This window comes from Phaseolus vulgaris, chromosome 3, assembly GCF_051622355.1.
Source record: "Phaseolus vulgaris cultivar YP4 chromosome 3, ASM5162235v1, whole genome shotgun sequence".
Lineage (NCBI taxonomy): Eukaryota > Viridiplantae > Streptophyta > Magnoliopsida > Fabales > Fabaceae > Phaseolus > Phaseolus vulgaris.
Window position 1 is genome coordinate 46,956,660 of NC_143500.1, and position 22,726 is coordinate 46,979,385.

General features: G+C 32.6%; 3 protein-coding genes across 4 annotated transcripts; 1 reads left to right on the forward strand and 2 right to left on the reverse strand.

Moving 5' to 3' along the window:
* Positions 1–2,481: 2,481 nt before the first annotated feature.
* Positions 2,482–10,685, reverse strand: CLPR4 (CLP protease R subunit 4). Of its 2 annotated transcripts, none has more exons than XM_068609079.2 (8): positions 10,345–10,685; positions 8,720–8,923; positions 7,181–7,236; positions 5,226–5,352; positions 4,784–4,861; positions 4,337–4,450; positions 4,155–4,263; positions 2,482–2,755 (listed from the first exon to the last, which is right to left on the reverse strand). In XM_068609079.2, exons 1-7 carry the CDS (start codon positions 10,606–10,608, stop codon positions 4,192–4,194), a joined length of 915 nt encoding a protein of 304 aa, XP_068465180.1. In that variant the 5' UTR covers positions 10,609–10,685; the 3' UTR covers positions 2,482–2,755; positions 4,155–4,191. The 2 variants fall into 2 exon arrangements, with proteins under 2 accessions (XP_068465180.1, XP_068465181.1); XM_068609080.2 differs by having other exon boundaries at positions 2,482–2,752; positions 10,345–10,684.
* A 3,986-nt stretch (positions 10,686–14,671) lies between these two features.
* Positions 14,672–16,860, forward strand: LOC137808127 (light-harvesting complex-like protein 3 isotype 2, chloroplastic). The gene is made up of 3 exons (XM_068609083.2): positions 14,672–15,404; positions 16,103–16,240; positions 16,363–16,860. The coding sequence occupies exons 1-3, from the start codon at positions 15,011–15,013 to the stop codon at positions 16,611–16,613; spliced, it is 783 nt and encodes a 260-aa protein (XP_068465184.2). The 5' UTR covers positions 14,672–15,010; the 3' UTR covers positions 16,614–16,860.
* A 1,302-nt stretch (positions 16,861–18,162) lies between these two features.
* LOC137808126 (glutamate dehydrogenase 2) lies at positions 18,163–21,686 on the reverse strand. Its single transcript, XM_068609081.2, has 9 exons — positions 21,418–21,686; positions 21,133–21,246; positions 19,837–20,058; positions 19,686–19,760; positions 19,473–19,589; positions 19,132–19,385; positions 18,832–18,907; positions 18,662–18,748; positions 18,163–18,575 (listed from the first exon to the last, which is right to left on the reverse strand). Exons 1-9 carry the CDS (start codon positions 21,523–21,525, stop codon positions 18,390–18,392), a joined length of 1,239 nt encoding a protein of 412 aa, XP_068465182.1. The 5' UTR covers positions 21,526–21,686; the 3' UTR covers positions 18,163–18,389.
* Between the last annotated feature and the right edge of the window lie 1,040 nt (positions 21,687–22,726).

Genomic DNA, 22,726 nt, shown 5'->3' on the forward strand with positions numbered 1-22,726 from the left:
AAGAATACATTTTTTCACGAATATTATTTAAAATTTAATTTATACAAAAAATTAAAAGTATAAAAAATTGAAAATATAAATTTATAATTATGAAAAATATACATAGGGTTGAATAACAGACATGAAACTCATTTTATGTTTATCCTAATAAAAAGAGCAGAAGAAGCAATCAAATTACTTATATTATTATCATATAAATAGATAGATAGAAAAATTGATAAGAAAGAGTATTCCACACCCACTTAAATGTGTAGCAGCCCCGTTGGTTGTAACGCACTTGCTATCACTTGTTCTAATCCTATTACTAGGGACTCGTTTAGGTCAAAACAAATAACCTAAAATGGTTAACAATGGTAATAATAATAGGTGCCTTCTTTTGTGTCTGCCGCCAAGTTATTAGTGAGTGTATTGGTGTCAAGTAGAAAAGATGCTTCCATATAGAGAGAGAGTAGTAGTGTTAATCTGAGTTGGCCCTCTCCTCAACTTAAATTATACAAATATTTACTTACACATTCTATATTTATCCTTTCAACACTATTTTTGAATATGTTAGTCTCCTGTAAATTCTCCAAGATTGCATGCCAAACATTAAGTACATTAGTTTTATTTTTAAGGAAAATTTGCCACTATGTTGTAATTGTAATTTCTTGAATAAAGTTGTGTTTATTAAACATAACTTCTATTTGTACTGTTTAATTTTATTGAAATTGTGTTTCATAAACATAATTTCTAATTTATTTCTGAAGTTATCAAACACAACTTTAGTAAAAAAAAAAACTCTTACTTAACAAATACAACTTTAATACACATAAGTTGTGTTTAATAAACATAACTTCAATAAAAAAAATTATATAAAATGAAGTTGTGTATTCCAAACATAACTTCTTTGTTGTGAAAAATAAAAAGTTAAAATTAAGTTTGTGAAGCAATTTCTTTAGATGGGTTGTTTCACTACTTGTCCAATTTTATAATTTGTTTATTCTAGTTTTTGTTTCAAAAAGTTTCACCAAAATTGTAAGTTTTCCATTTTTTAAACTTCTAATTCTCTTTTCTTAGTTTAAGTTGAAATACTTTATATGATAAAAGATTGCTCAAAGTTTCTTATATATGTTTTCGTACTTGTTAAAATTTCATAGTCACTTTTAAAAAAGTAAAAATTTAAATACTAATTATTAACGTTTGGATTGAATACAAATTAAGATTTTAATTTTAATTTGTCACACGTTCAAACTAAAAATATGATATTATTAGTTCAAATAAAAAACTCAATTGATTTTATTTATAAACGTTACAAACAAAATATTTTTGTTTATTAGTGACGATGAGAGTCATTGTTTTGAAAATTAAAGTGAAAGAAATAATGAATACTAATACAACTTCGGCATAGGTGCTAAAAGCTATTATTAAAAAAATTATGCATGCTAACAAAAAAATAAAATGTTAGATGATAGGTTTATCTTTAATATAAAATTGATTTAACAAAAACAAAATGTAAGAAAAAAGAAGTTCTGATTTATAGTGTTTTGTTGAAGTGGTGAGGAGATAATTTTGTAGAAAAGGGAAATTATGAATGGAAGAAAGCATAGATGTAAATGGAGGAGTTGGTGCTTCTCAACTCTAGCCATCCATCTGGTCACTCCTTCCTTCTTACACGAACCTTCCAATCTCAACATCAACTTCTCTTATAGTGCTTTCAATAATTCAACCTCTCCTTTCTTACACCAATTCTTTCAATAATATAACATTCTTTCTTTCTTTGAAATTTTGTCTATACTTTTTTTATTTTTTTCATTTTAATTTTTTAATTCAATGAAATCTAGAAATTATTTAAATGTTATAATAAATTTAACCATTTGCTGCCATTTTAATATCTAAATATATGTTAAAACTATCATTTAAATCACACTTTACATGTAATTTAAAGAGCCAGATAAAAGAAGTACCTCGTGAGGAAGAAGAGAGTAGAGATGAGAGGGATAAAGATGGGAATGGGATAAAATAAAAATAAAAATTTCAAAAAGTAATAGAAAAACTTGGAGAATAGTAAAAGAAAAAGGGATACGAAAAATCATGAATTGAGAAAAAAAGGTTAAATAATGAGACATCGATACTATTATTCTACAATTTATAGTATATCGATGTTTTATAATTATTAATGAATATAAGTAATAATTATTTGTATCTCTTAAAATTTCAATTATATTATTTTAGAAATTGAATTAATCACATTAGCAAAAGAAATATTTATCACTCAATGTTTCTCATATGTTAGTTACATTATTATGTATACTTTTCTTACCAAATCATTCCACTTTCAATTTGTCTTCTCATATATAGTTCTATTAGCTAAATTTAAATAATTCATTAAAATAAATTGATACTTAATATACCGACGGAAATAAATAAATCTTTAAAAGCTTCACTACCCCGTCTTCCCGCAAGTATAGCAAATTTCTTAAACAATTTAAAATTTGTGAACCGTTCTTCAAATTTGGTAGATATTGCCATTAACTGTAATATTCTAGTTTCGTTCTGCTGGTACTGACAAGCAAAAACATTTTGAATTAGAATGAACCAGAATACAATCATGTGTACAACCTACTAGAAAACTAGTGGTAGATCGATCCTTCAGCCTATTGTTGGAGAAGGGAAATACGGTCTTGGTATTAACAATTGAGACTACAACATCCGCTACTTGCTTGGCACGGTTGCCCAATTTCACCACAGATATTCTTCCATTTCAGCTGATCTACTTCTATTACATGAAATAATTTATTAAGTATACAAAGCATCATATGCAAGAAAATAAAGAATCTACAATAACTATACCAATTCCAAACACAAATTCGTGTAGTCAGGAAAGTTTCATCAGAAATATATCAGATCATGCAGAAATTGTCTTGATTGGAATAAAAGGAAAACAATCACCATTTTTGCTACATAGTAAAGTACTATATTTACTTTTTGCCCCTTAAAAAATAATGCCGAAAAAGGAAACAGATGGAATCATGTTTTAAAAAGCAAAAAAGTAGAATCTCTATAATGGCAATCAATGTTGACAACACACTCCATCAAAGGGACAGGCCACTTCAATTAGATAATGCAAAAAAATACATAACTAAGAGATTAACGGACCAGCAAATGTGCGAGTGGCGTATTCCTATGTCTCCCTAACATATGTATTCAACGCGTGCTGTGAAGCAAGCTAACTAACAAGATGAAACTAAATCCGGCCAAATACAAAAGTGCCTCACCAATTCAATCATAGTATTGAATCTTGATTCTAAAGGCAATTCATGAAATATTTGTTGTAATGCAAATACACGATGTAAACACGTATACCAAACAGCCCAAGCAGAAACTTTAGCATGACCATATACATGTCCCTTCTCCTAGGATTAGGATTCTCTAAAGTTCAGAAGTAACTGCACCATCATGCAGTTCAAATCCGACAAATCATATCTAATGTTACATATTTTTTTATCCGTTGTAAAATAAAGCATTTTGATGGCTTATATTTATTCAGTTATTCTTTTAATGCAGAGGATCTTCATCCCTTCCAATATATTTCTCTTTATAATTTGGGGGTAGGAAGTGGGGAAAACATTTTGGACAGGCGTAGTATAGACATGAAAAAGTAATCGCTCACTAAATTTTATGCTTGCACTTAGTAGTGGAATAGAATAGAATAGAAACTAGAGGTTGTGGATGTCGCTGTCAATAAAAGCTTATATTTAGCTCGTTAAAAGTGAAAAGCTAATTGAGGGCATTATATTCCCAAAAAGGGTTCAAACAAAGGGCTTTGGGGCTCCTTTCTACACAAAACATGAAACACTAACTCTGGTCGGTGCAATCATTAGACATCGCTAGACCATTACCTGTTTTACAGTGGCAAACACCGGAAGCTTAAAGCCAAGTGTTAACGGAAAATATTATAATCATGGGTGATTGCTCAATTTATCAAGCAAGATTTACGAGCATTTAATTTCTGAGCATCACAAACAACCCAGCAAAATAATAGCAAAGAACCATAAGATTTAAGAAAGAGTTGTTGCTAAAAAGGGTGCAGTTATCTTCTTCTAAGATAACATTGAATTAAATCAATTCTGAAGTAGCAACAACTGTTTAATACAATGACTTGAAATGTGCTTTACCTGAACTCCAAGAAAATAGCAATTTAAATCCCAACTGTCAAATAAGTCGTGCCCTTTTAAGATCAGAAACAACTCCACGATCCTCAGACCCCCTATCATTGTATATAACCTGCAAAAAAGACAGTTAATTTTATTTTCAAGTAAAATAAATGACAAAAACCAAAATTTCTAATGGCAACTACCTTGTCTATGATACCATACTCAACAGCTTCACTAGGACTAAAATACTTTGGACGCTGAATATCAGCTTCAATCTGCTCAGGTGATTTTTCCATATGCTTTGCATACAATTTAACCTTTAAAAAATCAAACATCATGCACGAATTGTCAAAATAATCTCAGTCAGCCTTTCTTTAAAGATCAGTAAAGCATACATCTTAGGAGTCCATATTAAATCAAAATCATGCAAAAGTCCATTGAAATGCCCAAATACAACACAGTTCATAATCTGATGCTCTGTGGTTGAAGGGAACCAACAAATGTTTGGCTACTGGTAAACAAACTGACATTTCAGTATTTTAAAGGGACTGAAAATACAAAATTATGCACTGGTCCAAAAACCTTCACAGATAGTAATTTTCAATGACGACTAAAAACTTAGCTATATAAAATTAGATTGAAGTACATACCAATTCTGCCTTCACACTATTTACTTCTCTTCTTGCAAGGTTAACATCTGTTGCTTGACCTTGAAACCTTGCAATTGGCTGCAAATTGAAAAGGCATACAGTTCAGATGTTAGGATAAAAGATGACCACACCAACAACTTACGCTTTGGGGATAGTTAACGGTTGTTTCTTTAAGAAAATGTTATATTTTCATTTTTAATTTCACTTTTAATTACTAAACACCACCTTATATTAAGTTTATTTCCTGTTTTCAAATCTTTGGTATTGAAACAGAGGAAAGTGAAAAACAACTATTTATTGTTTTCTGTTTCAACAGTTTCCAACATGATATTATAACTTCTGAAAATAGGCAACAGTAAAAACAGAAAACAAGAAAAGGAAATGTTTTCTTAAACCAAACAGTCTCTTCATTTGTAATAGTAACAAATGGTCGACTACAAACCTGTCTTATCATTATTGTTGATGATGGCAAAGCAGAGCGGTTTCCCTTAGCACCTGAAGCCAAAAGCAATGCTGCTTCTCCCCAAGCATTACCAACACAAAGAGTGAAAATAGGAGGCTTGACATACCTGTAGCACAACAACTAAGCTAGATTTATAAATATAAACACAAACATTATATGGGGAATTCTTCAAATTGGGAAAAAAGCTATAGAATAAAAAGAAATATGTCTCCTCTTCAGGTAGAGCTGTATAGGAGAAGTAAAAATATTTATTCATCTCGAAAGGATTAGTGACAAAACAGGTCACTAGAGATGGTGTTGCTCTGAAACTAAGAATACAATAAATTTCATGTTTTGGGTACACACATGAATATCCTTTTTTAAAATGAAGAGATAAAATAATAAGAAACAAAATCAATATCTAATAATGAAAAATATTTCCTTATTAAATCATATCATGTCTTCCTATTCAATATAATCAAATCATATCTGCAACATTCCTCCTCAAAATAAACTTGTTACAAATGTCATCAACATAAGATCCCTTGAGAGACTAAGTAAACATGTCAGCAAGTAGGTTGCCAAAGCTGACAAAGTAAATAATAACAAAGCTAGTAGATATTCCCCAGACATGGCTTTCTCTCTGTCAAGATGACCATCAATCTTCAATATATTTCGTCCTTTCAAATACCGAAGAGGGAAATGGTATACATTTATGCAATATAATCCTCTTGCATTTCAATTACCACAGTTGAGGAACATATACATATAGAGCATTACATAGGAATTTCCCTCAAGGTGGAACATATGTATCACACGAGTCAAGTTTGTTAAAATGGACAAAGGGCACGAGCTGTCAGAGAGCAAAACTGGGTAGAGGACATGACAGCTCTCAGAAAGAAAATAAATGCTCTAAGGGCACAAGGGTTGTCAGAAAGCAAAAAATAATCAAAAGGACATGGTAGTTGTCGGAAAGCAAAAATATTCAGAGAGTTCAACAAAATTGAGAACCAAGAATGCTCAGAGGACATAAAGCAAAAATGGTCATCACACAACAAGCTAATGCTGGTGGTGGAGGCAGTCACTGGCATGAAAAATCTCAACAAAAGAAAAAATAAACCAGACGGTAAACAATACCTGCCGGAAAAACATTGACAAGCATTACTCGGCAGAAAAATGTCAACAATAATTGCCAGAAAAAGTCAACGATAAATAGTACTGGCCGGAAAACGTTAAGGTAAACAGCACTCACCAAAAAAAGTCTACCATAAATAGTACTCATCAAAAAACAACGGCAGTAATAAAAACTACTCATAGGAAAAAACTTAGGTGATAATGGTATAGTTGGCCAAAAAATGCTTGCCAGAAAATCATCAACAGTGAACAGTAACACCAGTAGGAAAAAGCTCTCTAGAATGTCATCACCAGTAAACAATAATGTCAGCGGTGAACGGTGACGGCAGCAGTGAACGTAAACAGTGGCACAAAAAATGAAGGAAAACAAACAGAAACTAGACAACAAACATGATTTCTAAAATATGTACTGCACCAATGAGCAGTGAGCCCACAAGAAAAGCACAGATTAGGAAAAGAGTCAATTGAAAACCTTGATACAATTTATAGAGAAATACCTTCCATGGAAAAACTCTTATGTAAGGATGCTTATTGTAGGTATTATTGCCACTCAGATTACTACCCACAGAGGGACTCATGGATTCCTAATTATTAAAATCTGAACACAGTACCTATATACATATGCACTACCAACTAAAGGACTTCACCTTACAACCCACAACTAGCAATGCAAGGTGGAGCAGAGAAAATGAAGAAAGACAGCAGTTAATTTTTTTTCCCATTTAATGACACCTTTGTAGTACATAGTTAAGATAAGAGCCTAAAATACGTCAGATGAGGAAAATAAATAACATGATCACAGAAACCATAGTGATAATAACCTCATCACGTCATAAATTGCAAAGGCCTCAGTCTCATAACCCAACTTCTCACCTCCCTGAAAGAACAAAATAAAATTCTATTAAGAAAATGAATATTTTCATGGAGATTGTGGCACCATATTCTAGAATGTTATGAAAATCAGTTGCAGTTGTTTAGTAGTCAGAAATGAAAGCATTCAACAGTTCAGATAGATTCATGCAGCCTCCTCCTAGTGGGATAAGACTACGTTCTTGGTGTAGTATATGATATTCTCATAAAACTGAGCAACTCCCTGCTAACTGTACAGAAAGAAATAAAATTTATTGATTTTATTAATTTTATTAGCTAAGCCGCATACAATAATTATTAAATTATCTATGTCTTAGGTAGATTTCAAGCATCAAGGCATCTCCATAAAAGCATTAAACTAAACCCAAAAAATATAATGATTAGTAATAGTTTCTCAAAGTTTCAAAACTCATCCTTATTATTCTATAATTTCTATGAAAACTAGATTGACAAGTGTAGGCATGGCCTCACCTTATATGATAAGATTAGATATGCTTATTGAGTAGGATAGTGACTCCAATTACAGTAATTAGGGATTGATTGTGTACAGTTTTAATTGGTGATTTGCTTCCTTATTTCTATAATTAGGGTACCTCATTAGGATCTATATATTTGGATCGATTTTCTACATTTTAGACAACAGAACAATTCAGTCTTTCCTCTTCTCTCTTTTAAACATGTATCAAGATGATAGTTTCAACATGTTAGCGATTCAATATTGGTCCCCTTTACTCAAATTCCTGGCTCCAACACTTTTTATTGTCATAAAAGACCCTTAAGCCATGGTGCATAAAAATGCTCTGTAGATCAGTAAGCTTTAGATATCCTCCATCCTCACAGGATTGGGCCTAGACTTAACCCAACCCAGAACCCCCACTCCATCCCAATGATTGCAACCTGGTTAGGCTAGTTTGGACTTAGCTCTAGAGCTACATTTTCCGTGCACTATATCTACAATCCAGTGAGAAGATGGACTACACAGTTATCAACACCTCTATTCACCATAATTGCTAGTAAAGCAATTGCCATCAACATTGTGCTTATCAAAATTTACATTGGTGTGTTTCAGATTAATAAGCAAACATAACATTTGAGCCAATGGCACGAGTAGGTATAACTTGAAAAGGGAAACCCCCAAAAGCATAACTTTTATCCAGGTGTGCAACACCAGCTAATAATATCCATAATAGTTTCTAATAAATTATTACATTTACACAATGAACCCAATTATATTTGTAATGAAGTTGCATAATTTGATCTGGTTCATCTACCTCACTATCACTCCTCCAATGCACACGTCCCTAGTCCCCTCCCTCCCCGTATCAACCCCTCTTACAACATGTGACTCTAAATCAAGCAAGCCCTGCTATACATATGCACCTTAGTAATAAGGAAAATGCTTTAAAATTAAACGAATCATATCAACACACATCAGGCTATGATCTCAAGGACAAAACAGGCTGAATACAAAATAGAGAAATATCACCTACCTTAGTTGTCCCAGTGGAGTTGATGTATAGGTAAATAGGCTTATCATCAGCTTCATATTGGAGGTAAAGAAATTCTGCTAGAATCAACTCAGTGACAGATGGAACAAGAGACATGCCCAAATAAACAATTCGGTTTTTGTACAAGTAAGAAGCCAAGTCCGGTGGAGGTTGTTCCCATGCACTTCCCCTTGAATATGGAATAACCTATCCAAAGAAAAAAAGAGAACAAGAAACCTACATAAAGATAGCATATCTTGTGCCGCAATGTGCTATAAAGTATTGTACATTACAAGTTATACTATTTATTCACATGATACATAAATCACACAAACAATTTTACACTTTAAGGAACTGTATGAGTTAAGGAATGTTTGTTTCAGACACTGCACAGCAATGACCATATATGAGTCTCTTTTCAACACAACAAAAACAGTGACAGCTCTAAATAAAATAATAAAATAGAGCTCCCTGTCCTCTCCACATACCTATCAAAAAGACTCTGAAGAAACTGTCCACGGACTAACAAAAGAATCCTATCCCTTATCAAGTAGATCAGTATAAGGAGAAAGTGCCAAAGAAATCTTAAAATGGCATGCAATGCAAGATGTTAGAAGAGATCAGTGCCTCTTCGCAACTTAGGAATGCCTTTTTTAGTTCAGGCCGAAAAATTCTCCAATAGTCCATCCATCTAACATGTTACCTACTGTGATAAATGGGGGAAAACTAGGCAGAAAGTGAAAAAGAATTACTGGTTGTCAAATCTTTGGGATTCATAGCATCGAGTAGCTTAGGGTTTTCCATTCTTGAAAATTGAAAATCATCTGACTTGTAATATGAACAATGTGCTTGCAGAATGAGTAGTTTATTTATATAGAAAGTCGATGGATAAAAGTCAAATATCTTACTGTTTTACTTTTATAATCTTAACAATTTTCTTCGGTAAGGTGCGTTGGGCTTTTATGGACTTCAGTAGCTTCAGGGATTAAGGCAGCATCTTTGTAAACAGGCTAGAACAAGATAGAACATAACATATGAGTTCTATTCTACATTTGGTTTCAAAAATGAAACAGAACATGTGGTTAAAAAATGATTGGCTACGTCGATAAATATTTTCTTCTAATTCCGAGAGAAGGCTATTTTTAACAAAGTGAGACTTCTCTGCCAACAACTTTGTTTTGTTGGGTGTTTGTGATTGTGATAGTGATGACCACAAGGACTCATTGATGTATTTCAAATCCCTGATTTGTTACCTCAAAAATCTGTTCTAGAACGACCTTAGCCATCATAAAACCGTACTACTTCTTCTCAATCTCCGCCAAAGTCAAATTCCACACCTCTATACCCAACTCAACAAATTGTATAAATTCTTCAAGCTGCAACCGCTTTTGTTTAAGCAAAACCCAAACCATAAACCCTACGACCTCATACGCTGATTAGAAACTAAACCTATAAATTCATACTCGAAATTATCACAGTACGCACAGACAAACGGTGAGTATTCGCGCCAAATCAGAATACAAATTATTTAAGCGTTCACTTCAAATCGCAAATCTCTTATCCAATTCGAAACCAACATTGGAAACGCGAATGTGAAGAGCGGATGGAAAAAAGTGGGGAAATGGTACCATAGCAACGACGCCTCGTTTGGCGTTGGAGCCACCAAATGACGCCGGGTTGAGGGAGGAGGGTCGGAGCTTGTGGCCGGAGAAATGGCTAGAGGCGCTGCTGATTCCGGAACAAGGAGCAACGAAATTGGTGGATAGAGAGGTCCTGATGGAGGAGGTGGAGGAGCTCGTGGCTCTGATAGGGGTTACGGTTCGAGACGAAGACGGCAATGCCATTATTGGCTTGTTGAGTGCGAAACAAGAAGCAGTTGTGGCAACCTCCATGGTGAGTGTGAGTGAGCCACTGCGTGAGAGAAGAAAATAATAGAAATTCAAGAAAGTCGTGGCTTTTAAATGGATGTCCTTGGACTGAGCTTACTGGTTTTCGGCCTGTTTTATTGGGTATACGTGGGAAATTTCTTCCTGCACCCCATGTTTTCAATCTACACACCTATATATTTTATAACGCCGTCATTGTCCTTGGGGACTTTATTGGAAGCTAAGGCTACACCTCCCTTGTCCTTGTTGGTTGAACGTTACGGTGATGCTGCTGCGATTGGAACGAATATTTGTAACGGTTGGAACCGTGATAACGGCCTTGAAATATTTGTAACGGTTGGAACCGTGGTAACGAATTCTTCCAAAATTCGTCTACGAAGGTGTAGTATATGGAATGATCATTTTAAAATTGTATTAAGTTTGAATTTTCCACATTACAAATTATGAATTCCAAAAGAAAATATTTGTTCTGCAAATTCAATCATTCTTTGTATGCTAGAATAAATGATTTAATGAATCAATAAGATGAATTTTTAAGTCTATAATCCACATCATAAAGATTTTACAATATATAATTTTTATATATTATATTTTTTTTTTTTATAATAGAGATAGGTTCTTTATCTTGATTCATGAAAATATATACTAGTAGTTTCTTTAATCACATTTTTTCAATCTCTCTTGCAACTCTTTTCTTCTCATACTTTTCCTTAATGACTTATCAGAGATGATTTCTTAATGTTTCACGGTCTCCATTAGGTTTTCATCAGGTCTTATATATATAACCTCCAACATTAACCAATGAGCTTTTTTATATTATTAAATTATATTTAGACTCAAGACCCAAAATCTATTTCACATAAGTCACATTATAAAATTAATTTACATATTTTTCTAACATTCCCTCACTTGATTCACGTGGATCTATAATATTTCATGGTTTAGTAATTACATACATCATAATGTCATTTTCATCAACAATAACATAATTTGTTTTCCACATCATAATTTCTGCATGCATATATACATAGAGTGAAAAACATAAATTTCAAAAATATGTATATCAATGAGTTCAGAGTGTCAAATCATCATTAATAACAACATTTAACATACACTAGGCCCATATTCTCAACATGACTAGTAAATATTTTGGACGATAACCTTTTCGTTCAAGGGTCTATAGTCATAATATAAGTGTTAAAATGTTTTATCGACACTCTATATTTATATTAATATGTTTTATTAACACTCTATATTTATATTAGTATGTTTGATTAACACTCTATTTTATATTAGTATGTTTTATTAACACTCTATGTTTATGAACTTCTTTCTTGATGAAAAAGTATTTCAATTCCATATGTTTAGCACCTTTGAAATATTTGTTGTTCTTAAACAAGAAAACAACTTCATAATTATCACAATAAATTCTTAGCAATTTGGCAATACTGTTAATTACTCCAATATGAGATAAAATTTTGTTACAATTATCAAAGCATGCCACAAATTCAGTTTCTACCGTTGATGCAACAATGACTCACTGCTTCACACTTTTCCATGAAATTGCTCATCCGTCTAAATGATACACCACGTAACCAAATGTAGACTTTTTTGTACATAAAACCAACAAAATTTGAATTTCTATACCCAATCACCTCAAGATGATAAGATCCCCTATAAGCAAGCACATGATTCTTTGTCATTTGTAAGTGTCTTAAGACTTTCTTTACCGTTTTCCTATAATCCAATTATGGATTACTCTTATATCGACCAAGCATAGTAATTACAAAAGTAATATATGGCCTTGTACATGCATGAGCATACATCAAACTCCCAACAACATATGCATAGGGGATATTCTCCATCTGTTTTTGTTCTAAATCATTCTTTATACATTGCATGGAACTAAATTGCTTCCTTTCCCTATTGGAACCAAAGATGTTTAACATTTACCCATTTTGAATCTATCAAAATTTATTAATATATGCTTTTTGAGACAAACCTATCAATCTTTGTGATCTATCACGAAATATTTATATTCCTATCACAAAGTATGTCTCACCCATTTCCTTCATTTCAAAATTGTTAGAGAGAAACTTCTTACTCTCACTTAATAAGATCATTAGTTGCAAGCAACATATTAATATACAAAACCATAAATATAAATTTGCTCCCATTGACCTCTAGATATATATACACGATCAATCATATTTTCCTTAAATCCAAATAATAATAATAATATCATTGAACTTAAGATATTGTTGTCTGAAAGCTTATTTAAGTCCATATATTGATTTCTTAATTCTACACACCATGTGTTAATTTCCTTCTTCAATAAACTTCACTGGTCATTCCATATAAATATTCTCTTCTAAATTCTCATTCAAAAAGGCCAAACATCAATCTAATACAACTCAAGGTCATAATGAGCTGCTAATGCCATGATAATTCTAATTCTAATTCTAAAGGAATCTTTCTTATAACATTGTGGTAATTACATGAATATTCAAACTTAATGCATATACTCTATTGAACACTTGCAAATAATATGTTGATAGTGATATAATTTTTTTATTTTAATAAAAAGCTTTCATGTTATGCTGATAATGATATATTACACCTTACTGTTTTAACTAGATATTATGTCATTAATATTTGTATAATTTTATTATTTAATGACAGTAAGATATCAAACATTAATATCTTAACAAAACATACACAATTCATTAATACTTGTATAAATTTATTATTCAATGAATGAGTTAATCACAATTAAAATTGACCTTATTTATCTACTCATATGTAATTAGTGCTTGTAAATTTATTGTCATAAGTAGTAGTGTTTTATTGTCAAACATTATTGAGTATTTGTTCTGATACACTTAATAGATTTATATCACTTAGGAGTTGAGCCCGAAGTCAATTTAAATACATATTATCCCCTTACTCTTCTATCACGCCTTTTAAGACACAACTTTGAACTCCAAAACAAACAATACCTCATGCAATTATTAACCCTAACAATGTTATCTCAATAGATTTGATGTCGGAACAACATTGACATCGTATGTGGGAATGAGAACATGGTTCTAAAGTAAAACCCTAATTACCCTTAGTCATCGACTGATGAGTTTGTTTTAGTACGTCCTATAATCCAACATCATAGACGAATTTAAGGATAATTTAAATATACTTTCTTTTTTTAACCCTTCAATGTGCATTTTAAAATAATGCTTTGAATTGGGTGATTGATCCTAATAATATTATTTCAATAGAGTTGAGGTTGAAACAATGTGAAATTAAATATGTAACTACTATTCCATATTGTTATAAAGTTTGATAATTAATATTTTTTTTTATTATGGATAATAAGTATTTCAAATTACTCACACTTTTGGCAAACTTTTCATCGCACCATAAATATAATTACCCTGTTGATGAAATGGTTTTGCAAAACAAGAAATTTTGTTTCTCTCTTAAAGAATTTTAAGTTACTTTAAAAGTGTTTAGTGTTAAAATCGATTGAATTTCCAAAAAAGTTGGATTTGAAAGTAAAGCAAAGGTAAATATATAAACAAAATTAAAAGAAGTTAAATGGTACACTTTAACAAAAAAAAGACTAAAATGTAAAGATAGATAAAAGAAGCTAAAATATGGAAACTTAGGGACTTTATCTCTTTATTCCAATATTAAAACAATCTTTAAATTATTATACAAACTCGAGATAGTCACATTCTTATTATTTTTATCAGATTTACCAATAAACTGACTAAATCAACTTAAACTTTATAACTAATCAATTTTCAACTCAACTCAATCTAGGTAAGTCTACTATTTTCCATAATTTTTTTTTTGTGAAGAAGCTTCAATAAGATTTTTTCATAAAAATCTAAACATACTCACTCAAAATCTATGAATATTTACTCACCTTATAATATTTACTCTTCTCAAATCCAAGCTGAATATAGTTTTGACAAAACATAGGTTAATTAGAAACAAATGAGAGAGGAGCATTCCAATGGCATAGATAGTGTAGATGGACTCAAGAAAAGAAGCAGTTGATGGGCCATTTTGTAAGTTTGGAGATGGTGTAATCCATAGATTTTGCATAGTAGGAGGTGATTGGATAAGGAATTGATGAGAGTGGAGAAAGGACAAACGAGTTGCGAGGCTTGCAGACTTGAGCTTTTTCCCTTTTCCTTTTTCCTTTTTCACTTCACTACTTCACTACTTCCCCCTTGTGACTTGTGTGTTCTATTGTGCCCATACTTTCTAAGGCTTAGGATAGCCCCAGCCGGAAATAGAAACTCAAACTTACCCACTCATCAAATTACTCAACCACCATGTTCTGATATTTCCTCCACCACACACACAAATTAACTCTCACATACCAACCAAATCAGTGCAGATGCAAAGCATGTCAACCACCATGGCTTCCTTTTCCCCTCCCACCCATTTCTCAGCAACTCCTTCCTCACACTCCAAACCCCGTCTCTTCCCCAAGACCAACTTTTTATTCTCTCTCAGGTCCAGGGCCCTTGCTCTCTCTCCACTGAAGACGGCTGCTGAGAACGGCGTCGGGACTGCCGTCGAGCCGCCGCCGGAGACTTCTCCCCCGCCGCTCGAGAACACTTCTGTTGGGACCAATGGGGCTGCTGCTGCTGCTGCTACTGTTGCGGTTCAGAGTGAGGAGGTGAAAGTTCAAAGTGGTTTTGTGGATCCGAGGTGGGTTTCAGGGACATGGGACTTGAAGCAGTTTCAGAAAAATGGCACCACCGATTGGGATACTGTTATTGATGCTGGTAATGCTATCCCTTCCTCACTGTGCTGTATCTCTTTCTTAAGTTTTTAATTTTTAATTGAAATCGGTCATTTCGTTTTCTTTAACTTCGGCTGAAAATTGAAGTTGGGAACTTTTTTTATTTGTTTTAAATTAAGTTTTGGCTGGTGCCTGTATCCTTTATAGATTCATAATACATGGCTGTTTCTTCTTCCGGGGCTGCCTAAAATGTCTCCTTTTACGTTATTTAAAGTAACCATTTTGCACAACCAATGGTAGCTCATTGCTACAAACTGTATTGATGTAGATTGTGATTTCGTGATGTTTGGCATAGGGCTTTCTCTTGACTCATATCCTCTTGTTGACAAGAAAAAAATGTGCCTTTTGGCGGATCTTAGATTTTAGATGTGTTCCATTATTATGTTACTTGTGATCACATAAATGTGCTCCGTTCATTTGTTGACCTCTTCTATGCCTTAAATGTGGTTTGAAGTTTGTGCCATTTCTATATCCCAAGAGAAACCAGTTTGCTAATAAAGTGAAGTAAATGGGTGTTCTGCCAATGTCATGTTGACAGAGCATGGGTTCATTTTGTGTTTATTTGATGGAGTGGTAAAACACAGTTGGTGTTGTATTAGATGCATATCTTGTTGGTTTCATTTTTTTGCCCTTTAAAACTACATCAACCTTTACTTCATCCCAGGATGTAATTGTTTTCAGAGGCTAGAAGGAGGAAATGGCTTGAGGATAACCCGGAATCATCCAGTAATGAAAATCCTGTAGTGTTTGACACCTCCATTATACCCTGGTGGGCATGGATGAAAAGGTTCCATCTCCCTGAAGCTGAACTACTCAATGGTCAGTTTTGGTTTGCATTCCAGAATGAAATTAAAGAATAATTTCTTATGTTACTAAGAGACAAATAAAAACTTTGGAAAACCTTCACTGCTAATGTTTTTCTTGTTTTGAGTATCTTGCAGGTCGTGCCGCCATGGTTGGATTCTTTATGGCATATCTGGTTGATAGCTTGACGGGAGTAGGCCTAGTTGATCAAATGGGAAACTTCTTTTGCAAAACTCTGCTGTTCGTAGCAGTGGTTGGAGTTCTTCTGATCCGAAAGAATGAAGACCTTGAAAACCTTAAGAAGCTATTGGATGAGACTACATTATATGACAAGCAATGGCAAGCAACTTGGCAGGACGAAAATTCAAGCACTTCCAAGAAAGAGTAGTGGATTTGCTGTTCTGTAGTTCTCCCTCTATCTGTCTCTTAATACAGTTCTCTATTAATATTTCTAGTACAAAGAAAGACATGGATATGAATTAGACATTGTATTTCCATTCCTTCTCTCGTCCTAGCTCCAAATGACCTAGATAGTTTGTGTTTGTTTGCAGTGCGGGAATTGTCTTTTTCTTATTTTAAGATCCCCTCAACTTCCAAAATTAATACACCTTTGTAGCAATTCTATTTTTTGTTCTTATCATTTTTTCAGTTTCATTTTTGTTGCAGTCTCCATTGTGATAACTAATATGAGAACAATGATTCTCCCTCTCCCCCTTTTCAGTCACATCAACTCCCATCTTCAACTTTCACCGCCATAACAACTCCTCACCTTCCCTTTTCAGTCACATCAACTCCCACCTTCAACTTTCACCGCCATAACAACTCACCTTAATCGTTTAAGCACACAAAAATGTTTTACGGATCGACAAATACAGAAGGAATGAATTTAATGAATTCTGGATTCTAGAATTCGGGATACAATATTTCAGATTCTACACTCCTGAATGTGAAATTTTGTATTTTAGATTGTAAATTTTGGAATACAAAGTTTAAATTTTAAATTGTAAAATTTGAAATGATCAATTTTGGTATTTATAAAATAAGAGAGTGGAAGAAGAAAAGAAGAAAAACTATGAAGATGATGGAAGAATTTCCCTAAAACGAACTTGCAAAGCCCATCATTCCCAAGTAGTGATACGTGGTTGACACCTTTGAATTGATTGCCATCAATGGCATCAGCTCTTTCAAGGGGATGATGATTGCAATAGAAGAATTACGCATTGCCAAACATCTAAAATGGAAAGCAAGTGTTGATTGCTCTTCATTTCCGCCTCAAAAAAGATTGTTCCATCACTGAACTAAACTTGCCATAATTCAATGAATTGAAACTCGAGATAGAGACCAATGTATCATTGTTTTTTAACACGAGAGTGGTCCTCCTAGAGGTGATCTTCCTTTAATGGATGTCATTTTCATTGGGGATGAGAATGAACATCTCTAATTGGATTTGTTTTAAAATAAAAATATTACTTAATGTAGATCTTACACATGAGTTGCCAAAATTGAAAAGAGTTTTTAAAATAAACAAATTTGATTTATAAGTAAATTTCTTCTAAGTTTAGCAACTTATTTGTACAACTCACATTTAAATAAAAATTTCCAAAGCTTCCTCCATAATTCCGTACAGAGTATTGTGTGATATGACTTCACAGATACAAGACTGTCTTGACAAGAAAGTTGTGGTAGCTTACAAGGAAGACGAACAACTATAGATGCAACTATAACCTCTGTTCTCAATTCTAAGAAATCTACTATGCTAATAGTTTAGCTTTGTCATTTTATCATTTTATGAACGATGACTAGGAAGCAATGTTTGGTACTTTCCCACTGTACCCTCCATGGTCTTGTGGAGATTGTTTATTAGTTTTTTTTAATGAAGATTATTTTCTGATAAGGGAAGGTGAGGAAATGAGTAAGATTTCAAAATAAAAAAGCAATGGCCTCAAAAACTGCAATCCTCATAACATTTAAAACTAGAACATTTAAAACAAATATGGCTGTAACCAAATGAGAAAAACCATACTCTAATCGCATTCTACAGACCAAAGGACGAGAATAATGTTTTATTGGCAAGTCTCTAATGCCTTTTTCTTGACTCACTAACACTAGATCTAACATAAAGAAATCACAGCCATATAAAATCCAACTATTGCGGTGACAGGACCTAAGCTTCCCAACCTCTGAGAAGGGTAGCACGAGCAACACGGTTTACTCCAAGAGTAAAGGCTCCCATTCGCAAGTCACAGTTATGAATCTTACACATTGTCTTGATGTCTCGGAAAGCTCTGGTCATGTATTTCTTCAACTCATGATTCACCTTTTCTTCATCCCACATGAAACCTTGAATATTCTGCACCATAGAACCAGAAGTTTAGCATTAAAACTGATACATACATAGTCAACACTGTCAAAATAAACTTGGTTGGTTCTATCTACCTGAACCCATTCAAAGTAGCTCACAGTCACTCCACCAGCATTGGCATAGATGTCAGGTAATATGATGACTCCTTTCTTAGACAAAATCTACAAAAGAAAAAAAAAAATCACTCATTATATCTTTACATTATGGCATATATATATATATAGTCTGAGGGCAATCAACTTACCTCATCCGCTTCAGGGTCAGTGGGATGATTTGCTGCTTCTATTATAAATTTTGCCTTCACGTCAGAAGCATTTTCCCTTAAAAAACAATATACTAAAGTTAAGTTCTTGTTAAAAACAATAGTAAAGAAAGAACTAAATAAGAGGATTTTAGTCAGCAGGATCAACTGATAAATAAAATCTATGGATTGGCAAGTGGGAATTGGAAACCAAACACACTCTTCAATATGTTAATGTTCTTCAATACTGATAATTTATATTTTAATTGACAAACACAAGCAAACAAACATAAAAATTCATACCTATTTAGAACTCCACCCAATGCACAAGGGATAAGCACATCACATTCATGAACAAGCAACTCATTTGGATCCATCACTTCTGCACCTGGAAAGTCCTTCAGGGTTTGATTGCCATCATCCTTGTGTTTCAGAAGAGCAGGAATGTCGATTCCATTTAAGTTTTTGATAGCACCACTGATATCACTGATAGCAATCACCTTTCCCCCCCTCTCATAAATAGACTTGGCAGCCCATGTGCCCACATTTCCAAAGCCCTGGTGTGATTAAAATCAAATAGATGTTAAAACTGGGATTGATATGTAAACACTATATCACCCTACCATGGAAGTGGAAATTATTACCTGGATAACAAATGTGTGATCAGAAATGGACTTTCCATATTCAGCAAACAAAGCTTCAGTTGCAAAAACTACTCCAAGACCTGTGGCAGCCTCCCTTCCCAATGACCCTCCAAGATCCTATAGGAAAGAGACATGAACATTCAAAACAAATTTTCTAATAACCCAAACTCAAATTTATTAACAGTTCCTAAGGTATGTGCATTTGAGACTTACAATAGGCTTCCCGGTCACAACTGCAGGTGAATGACCGTGAAACTTAGAATACTCGTCAAGAATCCATGCCATGGTCTGTTTCAGTGAAATGATAAGAAATATATGAAACCATAAAGTACAATCATTAATAAAAAAATGCTATTATCAGTACCTGGGCATTAGTTCCCATATCTGGGGCAGGAACATCCCTTTGAACACCAATGAGATCATGAATCTTTTGAGTGAAAACCCGAGTTAGACGTTCTAACTCACTAATGCTCAGATCCCTTGGGTTGCAGCCAATCCCACCCTTTGCTCCTCCATAGGGAATGTCTGCTACAGCTGTCTTCCATGTCATCAGCTGAGCTAGAGCATTCACTTCATCAGGGTCAACCTGGCATCAACATGCAAAAATGATTGTCAAAAGAACTGTGTAAATCAACAATCTCTTTTAGGCAAGCAAAGGATATATCAGAACTATGATGCAGTTAACCAAATCAAAGTTGAAGCACTATAAACCAACATAGCTAGCATGGTTTGTAACCGGATTTATTTAGCATTCCTAAATTTTGTTGTGCTGTGATGGAGGAAAATCATCTCAAATACAACTATAATATCAAACTACATTTACATTACTCAAGTAAGTAACAAAATGAATAAAAGATGCAACATGCATCTCATGATTGAATTCAGAAGATCAGATAGGAAGGTAAAATTTGAGAGGCATTCATGCAATTTCATTATGAGACAAGGACATCTGAAGAAACATGCAGATCTAGGAACATAATATCAGCACACAGACAAAATCACTGCATTACAAAAAGTAAAAGGTCAAGGTTTTAAACTGTAATTGCTATATATTGTGGTTCAGTTAGGTTGAGAAATGCAGCATGTATCTTGTGGATTCAGCAGATCTACATGAAAAGGTAACATTTAAAACTCAATTTGCTGCCTGTATCTTATGATTGTATTCGGCGTAGATCTCATGATTCTGTTAAGTGGAAGGAAGGTAACATTTATTTTTGGGATTTCATTACAAAGTTACCACAACAGAAGATAGATAAGGTTACAAAAGTTATTATTTATGCATCAAGTAAATCATCAACAATAAACAATGGAAACATCATAAAATTCTCAACCAAATTTTAGAGAAAATAACAACAGTTCACAATTTTATATCATCACTTTCACAAAATATTAATTATAATAAAACTGAGCAGTTCAGCACAAATTTTACATTTTTTTTATCGGCTCATTTTTTTTTACATGTTGACACCAGTATATACTCAAATGAAATACTTCTCGCAAAATTGCACACTTGAAAGCTAAATCATAATATCACAATATGAACATAGTTCGGTTTAACAAAATCAAAAATCAAATTCAAAATCCACCCTTCCCGATGAGAAAAGAAAATAAATAAAAGGATTACTGACAAAGAACAACAAAATAAAACACAAACAACAACCTCTGGATGATAACGAATTCCTCCTTTCATAGGACCACGCGCATTGTCATGTTGGATCCTGAATCCCACGTATGAAACCAGAGTTCCATCATCTTTCGGGATGGTGCATTCAACCTGCGAAGATCAGACACAAACAACATATAAATCCTTTTGGATACATCCCAAAAACAATAAAATGAAAAGATAATCACTTTTTTTTATCAGGGTGACTGAGAAAAACAAGCCATGCAAACAAAAGGAGTGAAACATATTGAAATCTATAAAAGGGATCATCAGGATGAATACCTTGATTTCTCTGAAGGGTATGAGGAGACTCTTCTCAAGCTTGGAATCCAAGCCGAGAATGCGAGCTGCACGTTGAAAGTTGCGGTTGGTAGCAGCTAGAGCATTCATAGTTGCAAAGGAGTAGATGCAAGAGAGAGGTGAGTGACTGAAAGAGTCAAGGGAATGCTCTGATATGGTTATGCAGCAATAGCTGTGTATCTATATAGCATGAGAAGAGAGAGAAATCAAGAATTCATTACTTTTTTTTTTTGTTTGGAAACACTCAAACTGAACTATACATGCCATCATGATATATTTCTATTTTCACTATTTTATTATTTAATTATCTCATTAATTAGGCATTGATATATTTTATCTAAATCACACCCTCTTCCCTTCTTCCATGTCATTCTTATCTATGAAATGATGATTTTAGTATCATTCTTATCTACAACTACTTTATTTTTTACATTCCTAACTCTTATAATATATTTTTAAAATATTTTTTATAAACTAATAATCTTATTGTATAGATAATTAAATGGAAATTGAAAATAGCTTATAGTGTCTATTTAAATTCAATTATTATGCTAATATACATAATGATTTTGCAAATGTAAGATTTGTTATTCACATATAAATTATCATGGAGGGGTAAATTAACTAATATATATAATAAAAAAAATTAAACTAATTAGTTGATATTAAATATTTATATTGACCAAAAAAAAATGAACTCTATATATAATCCTATCATGAACAGTCAAACATACTTTTTTTAGTAATAATATAAAATTAAAAAACTTAACACATTAATTATTAACATATAAATAATTTGGACAACTATATTTAATAGTTTAATTTTTATTATTAATTTAGTTGTTAACATTTATTTTTATACTAAATATTAGTATACATTAAATATTAAATACTAATGTACATTCAATGTTGATATTTATTTTTATATTAAATATATGAGATATTATCTTATAATACATTTAATATTATACATAAATATACATGACTGTAAATATTTATAATATAAATTTGTGTATGTCAGTAACTATGCTAAATTCTCCCTTAATTATAATTTATAACTATCAACATTAATTTAAGAAAAAATTTATGCAGTTATATTTAATAATTGTATTATTAATACTGTAATTACAATTATTATTCCGGTATATTAAAAAAAAATAAAGGTATGGTTATCCTCCTAATTTTTTTGTTTTTGACATTAATTTTTTATGCAAATATGATTTCTTATTTTGAGCAAAATAATTTTAATATTTAATTTTTATTAAAAATTTATGTCAACTTAATTAATTAT

What these genes read in the sequence shown, in the direction of transcription:
- CLPR4 (XM_068609079.2), bottom strand. Translation starts at nt 10,608, where the DNA reads ATGGAGGTTGCCACAACTGCTTCTTGTTTCGCACTCAACAAGCCAATA. An exon ending in ACTCCACTGGGACAACTAAG is followed by an intron (nt 7,237 to 8,719) that starts GTAGGTGATATT and finishes TTGTTCTTTCAG; the next exon opens with GGAGGTGAGAAGTTGGGTTA. An exon ending in AGTATGGTATCATAGACAAG is followed by an intron (nt 4,264 to 4,336) that starts GTAGTTGCCATT and finishes TCTTTTTTGCAG; the next exon opens with GTTATATACAATGATAGGGG.
- LOC137808127 (XM_068609083.2), top strand. Translation starts at nt 15,011, where the DNA reads ATGCAAAGCATGTCAACCACCATGGCTTCCTTTTCCCCTCCCACCCAT. An exon ending in GGATACTGTTATTGATGCTG is followed by an intron (nt 15,405 to 16,102) that starts GTAATGCTATCC and finishes AATTGTTTTCAG; the next exon opens with AGGCTAGAAGGAGGAAATGG. An exon ending in TGAAGCTGAACTACTCAATG is followed by an intron (nt 16,241 to 16,362) that starts GTCAGTTTTGGT and finishes AGTATCTTGCAG; the next exon opens with GTCGTGCCGCCATGGTTGGA.
- LOC137808126 (XM_068609081.2), bottom strand. Translation starts at nt 21,525, where the DNA reads ATGAATGCTCTAGCTGCTACCAACCGCAACTTTCAACGTGCAGCTCGC. An exon ending in GAATTCGTTATCATCCAGAG is followed by an intron (nt 20,059 to 21,132) that starts GTTGTTGTTTGT and finishes TGTTGATGCCAG; the next exon opens with GTTGACCCTGATGAAGTGAA. An exon ending in ATCACACATTTGTTATCCAG is followed by an intron (nt 19,386 to 19,472) that starts GTAATAATTTCC and finishes TAATCACACCAG; the next exon opens with GGCTTTGGAAATGTGGGCAC.